The 13,120-nt window shown below is 39.1% G+C and overlaps 1 protein-coding gene across 3 annotated transcripts in view; it reads left to right on the top strand.

The window, feature by feature from the left end:
• Positions 1–13,120, top strand: part of rptor (regulatory associated protein of MTOR, complex 1) — a 427,059-nt gene that overhangs the window by 384,778 nt on the left and 29,161 nt on the right. For 2 of the 3 annotated variants that reach the window (XM_078571169.1, XM_078571168.1), the window contains one exon: positions 2,341–2,445. In XM_078571169.1, coding sequence (XP_078427295.1) covers positions 2,341–2,445 — 105 coding nt within the window. Of the gene's footprint in view, positions 1–2,340; positions 2,450–9,504; positions 9,678–13,120 lie in introns of those variants that run through there. The other variant, XM_078571170.1, reaches the window with a different exon arrangement.

A 13,120-nucleotide genomic window follows, 5' to 3' on the forward strand; every position in this document is an offset into this window, starting at 1 on the left:
ACTTGTCAGTGCCAAAGACTTGGACATGTTTTGGCACTTCAGATGTAAGTTGAATGACAGCATTTCTTCAATACTTTTCAAAAATTACAGAAACCTGGCATCTAGTTATCTTGCAGCAAAAAAATTATGTTTGTCAGTTTTAAAACACGCTTATAATTTCTGAAGTATTTTGTTACAATCTGATCAATGTGCAAGTTGTGCCTTCTTCAGAGATGCACTTTAGAATATACATAATGGAAAATCTGCTCCCAAGTTGCATTCAGTGAAAGAAAACATAAACACGCAATTCAGATCAAGCTCCATTCAGTGCTCATGTGTGAATTTTCTCATGAACTTCTGCCATTCTTCTTCCAACCTCACCACTTGTTCATTCCATATGTTAGGGAGTACTAAGTTCCTTCTCCAATCTCTCCTGGAGGTAAAAGTCCACCAGTGCAGTTAATATTTTTATAAATGGAATTCCTGTTCTCAACAGAGATCAATCCAACTTTCCCTTGAAAGCTTTTAATTAACACCAAATTTGAGTCTGTTATCCTCTCCACTATGGAGGAAAATGTTTTTTCCTCATCTCTTAACTTTAGCCTAGGATTCAAGGTCCTAATTAATGGAAAGCTAAATATATTAAAACTTGTGAAAATATTCTGAGAATATGATGCATAGGAACACAGACTTCCACAGAGATTCGAAATTACTTGCGGGGGTTAGCGTGTTGTAGGGGAGGAATCAAATTCACTTGACGCTGATGACAATTGCACATTTTCTAGAGTTGCCCTGGTGTAATCCTTGGATAGTTTGGTACAGCAGCTTACTGGAGGAAAAACATTTTGTATGTTAAAGCACTGCAAATAGATTTCTCGAGCTTTTCACTTCAGAATTGTTCAGTGGGATTTAACTTTAACTCTTTTTTTTAAAGGAAGGCACTAATGATTCCGATTGCCAGCATTATTCATTCAAGTGTGTCTGAAATATTTTCCATGTTGTTCAATTTGATCAAGTATAGATAATTCTGGTTTTGTCTACAACCAAATGACCTCTTGAGTTTTGGGGGGAATGCTCTGGTAACTATAATGGGTTTTCATTTTCATGCTACCTGTATAATTGAATTTATTCATCCCATGATTATCTCCATAAGGGTGTAGTTCTGCTTCCAAAATATTGAATTAAAGTAATAAACTTATATTCACAATGCGCTGTCAAGAATAATTAATTGGCTATAAGTGACAAGCAAGTATAAAAAGAACCAGTACCCAGGAAGGTAAATGTTTTAACAAGATAACTGTGGGGCCGAGATTCAAACTGTTTCAGAGTTGATTGTTTAATTCAAAATATAAGTGGAACTCAGAGCACCTTCATGGCACTATCTATATCAAGTTAACCAGCACTTGAAAATAATAACCTTGATTATTATTTGTAAAAATAAAATCATAGCAACATAAACCATACAAATTGAGTGCTAATAATGTACGGTCAAACAACCAGGAGGAGTTACTGAGTCCCAACCCTCTAAAAACCTGATCTGCACAGCTCTTGAGCACCTGAGGAATAATGAGCTACAAGCTTGGTTTAACATATGTTACTTAGTTTGAGGTATGTTGCTTTTACAAAAACAGCTTGTATTTATGTTTATAATGTAGTAGAATATCCCAGTGTGCTTCACCACTCCACATGTTTTAAATGGTTTTCTGAGGCACCTTTAATCACACTGCTGATATTCCCCAATCAGTAACGTGTCCCCCGGTTGCCAGTCACAATTTGAAGCGTGTGTTTGTTGGAAAGATCACCAAATACTGTTGAATTTTAGTTTTTGAGTAATTTGTAAAAGATATATTGACAGTGAAACTTCTTTAATTACTGTTAGTGAGTCTGTACTTTAGATCACACAGTCAGTTCATTGCTTATGTAAAATGTTTAACAGCCTGATGACCGTAAACCAAGAAAATTTGAGTCAATGCCGATCCTGAACATACCTTTAAAGGTCTGTTCAATTTCTGCATGGAAATTAGTTTACTTTGCAAATAGCTTTCATTAATAGCATTGAAAGCCAAAGCTCTGTTCTAAATTAGACCACAGCATGCAACTGGGGACAAATGAAGCCACTTGTAGTATTACAACCTCAGCCCAGCTGCAGTTGTTTTATTCTGCACAGCTCAAAGAGTGAACTTGGCCAGAAATTTAGTGCCACACCACAATACACAGTTATTCACTCTGTACTTGAGCAGCAGCCACGTCATGCAGTACCAGCTAGGTTGCACCATTTCAGTGGTGGGAGAACCTTTCACTGTAATGGTTTTCTTTTTAGCCAATTGTAAATTTCATATTTTTGGAACTTTTTATTTTAAGATGATGGAGCCATTCGAATCTGGAAGAACTTTGCAGATTTGGAAAAGAATCCCGAGATGGTGACAGCATGGCAGGGGTTATCTGATATGCTCCCAACTACCAGAGGTTAGTTTTGCTCTGTTTAGTGAAGTAGTTTATTCACTCCATTTTCTGCCATACCAATGCCTCAATAGAGCTCTGCGTGTCTTCAAGTACCAGTGTCAGCATGGATAAGACCCTAACAAATTCTTTGGATTACTTGGGCATCTTCTCCACAATGTACAATTGAAAAAAGAACACAGCTATGCTCTATGAGCCTTAAAGATTTACAGGGGTTAATATATGCCATACCTCGATTTACTAAGAATTCTAGGTCCTTCACCTGATAAAGGACCAAAATTTTCTTGGGAGTATTTCACATTATCATCTGATGCATAAGAGGAGCAAGGTTAGCCTAGCTTCTTGGGAATAATTTTCCTGATTGGCCAATGCCATTAGTGAATTTGGTAAAGATGTAATATTTTATCTATAGATGCTGCAGTGTCATTTTTTAAACCATAAATAAAAGCAGATTTCTGTTATATGTCTCATCACAGTGATAAATTTAGCTTCAAATGCATGTGTTATGGAAATACACCTTTATATTATACTGCAATTGACCAATAGCATTTCAAAAGGTTTAATAAATCGTATTGGAAGTTTAATAGAAAATTACTTTTTTTTTGAAGAATATGAAGTTTAACTGCCTGAAAGAAAAAAGAGTCATGTTTCTGCTGTATTGAAATTCATTCCTTATAGAATGACCAGCTCTTGAATTAGCAGTTTTGTTTGGAATGATGCTGCGTTTGGTTCCTATAAACCACTGCTGTTAGCTAGAGTAGCAGCTTTGTGCATTGTTTTAAGGATTGAAAAGCTGCATAGTGCTATGGTCGGGCATTGGACAAGAAAGGAGCCTTTTGCATTCATATCCACTGGATAGATATATTTGTTCCATTGTCTCAGAGCATTAAATAAGATTTTTCTCTGTACCGCTGTGCTACATTCTTCCAGGAAGGAGAGTAGGTTACAACTTGTGATAAGCACGCTGCCTGTTTATTGATTCCCAGAGCTTACTCTGCTGCCTCGGTGTTGTAGTGGCATCAGAGTGATGGAATTCAATCCCAGTTTGAAACACTCCTTGTAGAAAGACGCATGTATTAGAACTAGCAGCTATAGGAAGGGAGCAGGGAGAAGAAAACTCGAACAAAGATTCTACAAAACCAGATGTTAAACACATTATTCCGCAATGCCACCTACCTATTTATCAGAGGTCCATTTTTAAAAAGGCACTCTGATGTCACGTTGCTTGCTGTTACTAGCCAAAATAGTATGGCCTGTATCAGATTTTTCAGTTTCTTTTAGACACATTCTTGTTCAAATTTGCTTTTGTTACTTTTTCTGTACTTTTTGCCTATTTTTCAATAACATCAGCCAGCAACAAGTTGGGTGACATCACATTTTGCTGACAAAATCTTGATGATCTCACTGCAGTAGCTGGCCTCAGTAATCAGGGAAGTGCCACAATCTTTGGATGTGCAGGTGAAATGATTGGTCCCAGATTTGAAGGTGGTAATGATCTGTACATTTAAATCCAAACTTCTCAGAGCTTAGAATTCCCCATTTAACATCACGTCAAGATCCTAATTCTCAGCATTTAATTTTACTAAAATAAATGATTTTTGTATATAGACAAGTGTACTATTTTATACTTGAATTTTGTTTATTTTTATTGTCTATAACTATGTCATGAAGTGTGATTACTTGTTTTATTTGTATTGTCATCACAATTTGGCACCTTTTGCCATGATGATGTTTCAATAAACCAATTCTCTCTCTCTCTCTCCATCCACCTATTTCAATCCTCACTCCACTGATGATGATTGTATGTAATTGTCTGATAGGCACTTAATTTTGAAATGAAATATTTTAAATAGATTGCCAGAATACTGCCCAGATTTCACTTCTTGTCCAAAAATATGCAACAACTTCACAACAAGATTGCATTGTGTTTCATTAGAGATAATAAAAGGCATACGGAATTTTGTATTGCCTGCATTTTCTTTTTTTAAAAAAAAAGACACTTCATTAGATTCAAAGGTTATCTTCCTGTTTGGCAATTAAACTATAGCAATCAAATCCAGGAGCTCGTGCTTAGGAAACTGGTGGCAGTTGTAGTTGCTGATCACCTCTCCTCTTGACCAGCCCAACTCATTCCCATGGTAGGACATTACGAAGAGAAAGTGAGAACACAGAAAATCTCTTGTTCGAGAACATGGACTTCAAAGTAAACCAAATCTGCAGTCAAAACGTACTGTTCGTGTTCAATTCCTTTATCAGTTGTACATTATTATTGTGCAAATGTACTCTTTCTCATGCCTCTGATTATAACTTAATTTAGTCACCTTTTCAGTATTGCTAAATGTCTGCATTTCATCTAATACCACATCTTATAGAAACAAAGACCTCCTACCACCAATTGGCATTATAATCATTCAACATGTGCAGCAAGAAACAGACATGCCTCCCCAACATGGGAGCAGGTTAAATGCAGATGGCTAATTTGACTTTTACTCAGATGGTAAATATTTCTCTGCTTTCCACTATTTCATGTGGATTTACACAACTCGTGTGCATGAAGACAAAGTCTTGTAGACAACCCCAGAATTGCTTCGCACTAATAGACACTTAACTCACCAATGCATTCTCTACTCAGGCCCTGGTGTGTGGTACGGATTTCAGCATAACATGGAATGTTCTGAAAAGACTTATTTAACAGCTGAATTTTGATAGCAGTTACGATTGATCAACATTTAACAGTAAACGATAATGCACTGAAACACGGAGAAAAGGGTTTAGTTGAATCTAAATTGCAAACTTATTTATGTAATTTAGGCAAGCGTGCATCAGTAACTATGCTGAAACTGATGAACATGGACTCGGTTTCAAGTACCTTTTTCTTGTAAGTGTTGGCATCTTGGGAATTGTGGTGTGATTAGCTTTTCCCCATGTTTGTTTTTTATGGCTTTCCCAAGGTGGAAGACACGATTACTGCTGTCAGAGAACAGCATCAAAGCCTCCACCCTCATTACAAATTGTGTTTGTCTTTTACCTGATGCGACTGTCTTTTTTTACAGTAACTAATAGACAAATTAATCGGAAAATTTTTTGTTGCTCTGTTGAATGGTGTGAGCTATTTTATTTTTCTTTAAAATTTTCATAAGCATGGGAGCAGTAATCAAATACAAAAATTCAAACATGAATCTTTTACAACAGTTGTTTCTCAACAACGAAATTATTGACTTATGCCATGAAAGTTTGGAGGCATGTCAATAAAAAAAACACTATTTGGCACTGCTAGAATCACAAATATTGCAATTCAATCGCCAATAAGCTTTAAAAAAAATTAATCACTTTATGTATGATTTCAACCGAACTTCAATGTTTACACTCCTGGCTACCCCTCAGCTAAAAAAAAATCCTTCCCCACAAAAGGTGTAGTGACAGATACAAGAAGCACACTTCCAAGTGTGTCACTTTAGCTAATTTAAAGTGGATAGGGAATTAGCATGGTATTTGACCAACTGTTTTATTTAAATATATTAATTTTAAAATATAAAGGGATGAGAATATGCTAATTAATTTTACGTTACATTAAATTTTCCTAAATGCATAATCTCATGTTTGTAATTTATATTGCCATTGTCCTTTTCAGCTCATAATATAACTTTGTTTAGTTAGGTTCAATTGATCAGGATCCTAGGATTAGTTATTAAACTCCTCATCGTCCAGCTGCAACCACTCCTTTTCTGTTAGAAAATTTAAGCTCAAAGCCATCTTGTAAACTGGTGATGGTTTTCTCTTCAGCCCTAACCCAGTGTGTTGTGACAGGCAAGGGCTGTAATTCCGTTTGAAACCAATTTGTTATTGTTCCACTTGCTCCAAAAATAACTGGAGATTTTAGTGCACTGACATTTCTGTTTATTTTGTTCCCTCAGATTTTTGCAAATCAAACCATATATGATCCACAGGTTCACTGCAGAAATTCCCCTGATTAGTCTCATTCCTGGTGACAACTAATGACCAATAGGCAATTTGTAGTGAGGTGGGACAGAGGACGAAGGGACAGTGCAGATCCCTACTAATTAGTCTGTCCATTTGTAATTCATTTGTAACACTCTGACGGAAATGGTTTCACTTTGGTAAACGCCTCCAACATTAACGCCAACTTGCTGGAGGAATGCAGAAAAATTCGGGGACTTTTTTTCCCATCTATTTAACTCGGTAGTTCTTACAGAACTGCAAATTAAATAATGGGAATTCTGAGTAACCTGAATGAAAGCATTAGTCAGGTTGTATATGTGGGCTCAGGTAAAACTGCTCAATGGTCCACATGGGCCACATTCGAACAGTTATGAAGGCTCCTCATTTCCTCTATAAATTAAATAGCCCTTACTCATCTACATTGCACTTTGTCAGTCAGCATTTTGAAGACCTGAATCACTTCCTCTCCAATCATTTTCCCTCCACAGGAAGCAGGTTCAGTTCTGTGAGTTGTTCTTCATAACATAAAGCTCTGCGATTCTATTGTTGTGTTGTGCTTCTCCAAGCGAGCACGAGCACATCAGCGTCGTGCATTGTGTTTCAAATATGGCCATACCAATAATCTGTTAAAGCTACAAGTTAACTTTGCAAAGGCCTTTAAAATGTGACTGAGTCCTTAATGATGACTGTTTCATGTTAGCTCAATACCTTCAATCAGTAATTCATTACACTCAAGTGATTTTTCATTTTGAATGATTACAACTAAAATAGTACCAATCTATCATGTATTTTGTGTAGGAGTATGCATTTTGTGCATTTGTCCATGTAAAAACACATATACTGCTCTTGGTATTAGTTGAGGCAACAGTTGGGAATGCTACAATTGGCTTCAGTACCTCTAAACAAACGAGGGGAAAAAACAAGCCAAGTTCCTATTCTCAACTCTAGCCAACAAACTCTGTTGTAAGGAAGTGACCTTTTTTAAGTCATTTATTTCAGAAGTGTGAACAGTAGTGACATCAGAAGAGATCCCTTTAAGAATCCATAATCTCCACCTCAGGTAGAGCTTTTCAAGTTATCGTTTATTTCACATTGTGAAGCCGGTTTTCAATCCAGCTCCCTGAGCCTTAGTTTATTTCAAATGAAGTTAACTATATCCAAAGGATAATCCTTAGCAGGAATAGTATTTTGAGTTGTAATCTGTTAGTAATCCATACTACCCTCTGCACTTTGTGTTCTTCAGATGAGCAATAACATCATTCCTTAAAATGCTGTTGAATGTTTCAGCATTGCAGCTACTGGTATTAACTAATTTGTTCAATTTCCAGTTTCATGCTTTTTTTTTGAAAATTGGGGCAAAGCCTTAGAAATGAAAATTCAGCCAGAGCCTTATCTGCTTTTCTTTCTCATTTGTTTGGAGGTGTATGATTCAGATCTCCTGTAACACTTAATTCAGAAGTTTTCTTGATAATGTACTGTTTGCAGCTTCCACATAACTTCATAGTTTCCAGAGGTAAATGACAGGAGCTGTTGTTTGGCCACTAATAAAGACTGCAGTAAAACTTGACTTAACTATTTCTTCCTTTTCCTGAATTTTCTGCCCTGAAAGTGGCAAGGCATCCTAAGGTACAGTTTGACAGTGCCCGCTGCCCTCTGGTACTTCCTCCAAAGGACTGTTCTTCATGGGTAAACCTAAATAATGACTATTGGTAGACTTTTGACAGGCATGATGGCAGTGCCATGTCTGTCCTTAACAGGGGTGTAGTGCCAAATTTTGAGGTGCAGGAGCTCTAAGTAAATGTGTTGGCCGTATCATTTCTAAATCTGCTATTACGTTGCTTTCCTATGTATTAATCATTTGAATCCCAAACTATATAAGGGGATCACTGTTTTTCTTGATTCGTATTAATAATCAAGACATGGGTGTACAGAGCACAATTTCAAAATTTGAAGATGATGCAAGCCTCTGAAGTATTGTGAACTGTGAGGAGGATAGTGATAGACTTCCAGAGGATATTGACAGGCTGGCGGAATGGTCAGAACCATGGCAGATGAAATTTAATGAGATGTGTGAAGTGATACATTTTGGTCAGGACAACGAGGAGAGGTGACACAAAATAAAGGGTACAATTCTAAAGGAAATGCAGGAGCAGAGGGGCCTGGGTTTATATGTGCATAAATCATTGAAGGTGATAGAGCAGTTTGAAAAAGCAGGAATAAATTATACAGAATCCTGGGTTTTATAAATAGGGGCACAGAGTCCAAAAGCAAGTAAGTTATGAACCTTCATAAAACACTGGTTCAGCCTCTGCGGGAAGGATGTGAAGGCTTTAGAAAGGGTGCAGAAAATATTTCTGAGAATGCTTCAGAAGATGAGAGTTATGTGGATAGACTGACGAAGCTGGGGCTGTTCTCCTTGGAGAAGAGAAGGTTGAGAGGAGATTTGTTAGAAATGTTCAAAGTCATGAGGGACCTGGAAGGAGTAAATGGGGAGAAACTGTTCCCGTCGGCAGAAGGTTGAGAGCCCTAAGGTGATTTAAAAAAGAACCAGAAGCGACACGAGGAAAGACTTCTTTATGCAACAAGCAGTTTGGATCTGGAATGTACTACCTGGGCATGTGATGGAGACAGATTCAGTTGTGTTTTTCAAAAGGGAACTGGATAATTATCTGAAGAGAGAAGTTTTTACAGGGTTACAGGGATAAGGTGGAGGAGTGGGACTAACTGAGTTGCTGTTACAGAGAAATGACATAAAGACAATGTGCTGAATGGGCTCCTTCTGTACTGTAACCATTCTATAGGTACATTCAAGGAACTTGATAAACACACAAGAAAGAAATAAGCTGAAGGTAATAAGTGAGGTGGGCCAAATAGCCTGTTTCTGTGCTGTAAATTCCATGTAAAGTTGCCAGCAGGGAATACAAACACTATACTGCATTTCACACCCTCAGGCCATCACAGTAGGCAAACACAGCAGGGTGTTTGGGGATATTGATGCTACTTTAGATTCAGGAACTTTGAGTTTCAAAGACCTTGAAATGCCTGTTTGTGAGAAAGCTGTGTGCAGGAAGTTGTAAGGACTGTATCTTTTTTACCATCCGGGAGCTGTACAGGAGGGTTGCTGCTGCTGCACGGTGACTCAGAAACATTCAGAGGCATGAAACCCGGGACCTTGGGCCTGGCCTTCCCTCCGCCACCTCTTAATCTCCCCCGACTCGGGATTCACAGCCACACCATGGACATTCCAGTCAACCCTTACCATCTGGCCTGAGCGCAAACTCCAGGAAATTTTGGTCAAACTTGCCCTTGTACCCTACATAATACTGCAGGCAGAATCCACTCAACATGGTCCATGTGCCAGCAGCCTCTGTGTCACAAGTCACTCAGCCGCAGGTGGTTGCGAGAGGATTTCCCTCCAGTTCCAATTGTTGCCATCATTGAGACAAATCTCCCGGCGTGTGTTACTCCCAGAACCACGTAACTTCAATATTGGAGGAAGTGAGGATTAAAATCCAGTCAGACAATAGGCAGTTATTCCACTGAGATCAGTGGAAAGAAAAATCAAGTGAGGCATATAACATGTGGCCAATCAGCAAAGGAGAGTTTACCATCAAGCCATGAATATTAAAACCTTTAAATAGGAGGTGCAGAGTGGCGCTGTGGTGTGGCCCAGCAGCAGCACACCCCTGGTCCTTAATCATGTTCACGTTCATGCATTTTCCCAGCTTTGATTGGGAGCAAGGACCTTAATTTATTGTTTCTCCTTTGTATCCCAGGGATGCTATGATAAGCAGTACATCTTACACCACTTCAATTAAAATCAGCTGACTTGACAGTCTGTATAGCTCATTCGCCCAAATGAGCCTTTGGGAGGCTTCTAAACTTTCCACCCAGTTTATCCCTTAAAAATCTTATCTGATCGCGATCAGCAATTGTCATATAGCTTGAAGTGCTGCTTTATACTTTGTATCATGTTTATTTAATAGGATTAACTGGTTAAAATAAATTATTTTTTTATCGAGCAGGTCTTTACTATACGAGCTTTGTATTGGAAATATCTTGGTAATATGTAATTGTGAATTTAACTTGTTTTTGACAGTTGCCACCTTTTGATGGCTGCACTTAGTCCTTCTGGTGCAATATTATTGACCATTCTGCCTTCTCTGGACTCTGTTGAAACCCGGAACCCCCACATCTGTTCCAATGCTAAAGCTGCTTGCGAAAAAATTGGTTTCCTATTCCATGCTAAATTATTTTGTTATAGACATTCTTAGCCCATTCCTACTGTAGGATATAAGAAAAAGCAATTCTCCTCTCGCCTGCAGATTAACACACTCCAATACTTTTTTAAATTAATAGCACCATGCTTGTTGGTCTTAAGAACATTCACTCCTCATTCCACCTACGTTGCAAATTGCTATGCTGCTTGTTCTTTTAACTTCTTACACCTTTACTTTATAAAACATTTAATGGAAGAGTGCAGGAGAGCATGCTAAAAGCAGCACCAGGCAAACCTAAAAATGAGGTATGAACCTGATGAAGCTACAACACAGGACTGCATGCACGCTAAACAGTCAAAGCAGCATGCCTATAGACAATGGGGCACAATCCCATAACTAACTGATCATATCTGACCTCTGCAGTTCTGCCATATCCAGTCATAAATGGTGATGGACAATTAAACAACTAACCGAAGGAGGAGGCTCCACAAATATCCTCTTCCTCAATGATGGGGAAGCCTAGCACATCTATTCAAAAGTCAAGACTGAAGCTTTTGCAGCCATCTTCAGCCAGAAGAGTTGAGTAGATGATCCATCTCTGTCTCTTCCTGGGATACCCAGCATCACAGGTGCCAGTCTTCAGCTAACCGATTCACTCTACGTAACATCAAGGAACAGCTGAAGGCACTAGGTACTGCAAAGGCTATGTGCCCTGACAACATCCCAGCAATAGTATGGGAAACTTGTACTTTAGGACTAGCCACGCCCCTAGCCAAGATGTTCTAGTACAACAACAGCACCAGCATCTACTTGACAATGTGGAAATTTTCACAGGTATGTACTATAATCAAAAAGGACAAATCCAATTCGGTCAATTACAGCCCCTTCAGTCTACTCACGAACATCAGCAAAGTGATCGAAGGTGTCGTTGAGAATGCCATCAAGCAACACTTGCACAGCAATAGTTTGCTCACCAGTGCTCAGTTTTGGTTCTGCCAGGGCCACTCTGCTCTTGACCTCTTTACAACCTTGATACAAACATGGACAGGAGAGCTGAATCCAAGAGGTGAGGTGAGAATGACTGCCCTTGACATAAAAGCAGCATTTGACCCAGTGTGGCATCAAAGAGCCTTAAAAAAAATTGAAGGGGCCATACCTAACACAAAGCAAGATGTGGTTGTGGTTGTTGAAGGCCAGTCATATCAGACTGAGGACATTACTACAGGAGTTCATCAGGGTAGTATTGCAGGACCAACCATCTTCTGTTACTTCATCAATGACCTTCCCTCCAACATAAGATCAGAAGTGGAAATGTTCGCTGATGATTGCACAGTATTCAGTACCATTTGCGACTCCTCAGATACTGAAGCAGTCCTTGTCCATGTGCAGTAAGACTGGACAACATTCAGGCTTGAGCTGGTAAGTGACAAATAACATTCGTGCCAAATAAGTCCCAGCCAATGACCATCTCCAAAAAGAGCAAATCTAATCACCTGCCCCCTTGACATTGAACAACATTACCATTGCTTAATTCCCCCATCACCATTCTGGGGATTACCATTGACCAGGAACTTAACTGGATCAGCCATTTAAATACTGTGGCTGAAAGAGCAGGTCAGAGGCTGGGAATTCTGTGATGAGCAACTGACCACCTGACTCCCCAAAGCCTGACCACTATCTACAAGGCACAAGTCAAGAGGGTGATGGAATTATTCTCCACTTGCCTGGATGAATGCAGCTCCAACAACAATAAGAAGCTCAATACTATCCAGGACAAAGCAGCCCGCTTGATTGGCACACCATCCAACATCTAAAACATTCACTCCCACCGCCACTGGCTTAGAGCAGAAGCAGTGTTTACCATCTATAAGATGCACTGCAGCAAGTCACCTAGGCTCCTTCAACAGCACTTTCCAAACCTCTACTACCTGGAAGGACATGAGCAGCAGACATGTGGAATCAGCACCACCTGCAAGTTCCCCTCCAAGCTACACATTATCTTGATTTGGATCTATGTCATCGTTCCATCACTGTCGCTCGAGCAAAGATCAGGAACTCCCTCCCTAACAGCACTGTGGGTGTACCTACACCAAATAGACTGCAACGGTTCAAGAAGGCAGCTCACCACCACCTTGTTAAGGGCAATTAGGAATGGGCGACAATTGCTGGCCTTACCAGCAGCGCTAGCATCCCACAAAATAGTTAAAATAAGGACTCCTTTTTCAGGACTTCAAAACTTTGGACCTCTGCACCTATCTCCAGTCTTCCTTTTACAAAATATAGCCTTTAAAAGCCCAAACTTGGAATTGCCTAACCCTGATTTGTCTATTTTTGTCCACTTTTCTTTCAACTGAGATAGTATCCTACACTTTGAGCCTTAGGTCATTCACTTGCACTTGTCAATTAAAACAAAACTCAGTAATGTAGAACAAAGACTATTGATTGATTCTGAAACCATGTACCATGTCCAAAAATCCTGGTACAGTCATCTTTAGTGCAGA

This window comes from Cetorhinus maximus, chromosome 24, assembly GCF_964194155.1.
Source record: "Cetorhinus maximus chromosome 24, sCetMax3.hap1.1, whole genome shotgun sequence".
NCBI lineage: Eukaryota > Metazoa > Chordata > Chondrichthyes > Lamniformes > Cetorhinidae > Cetorhinus > Cetorhinus maximus.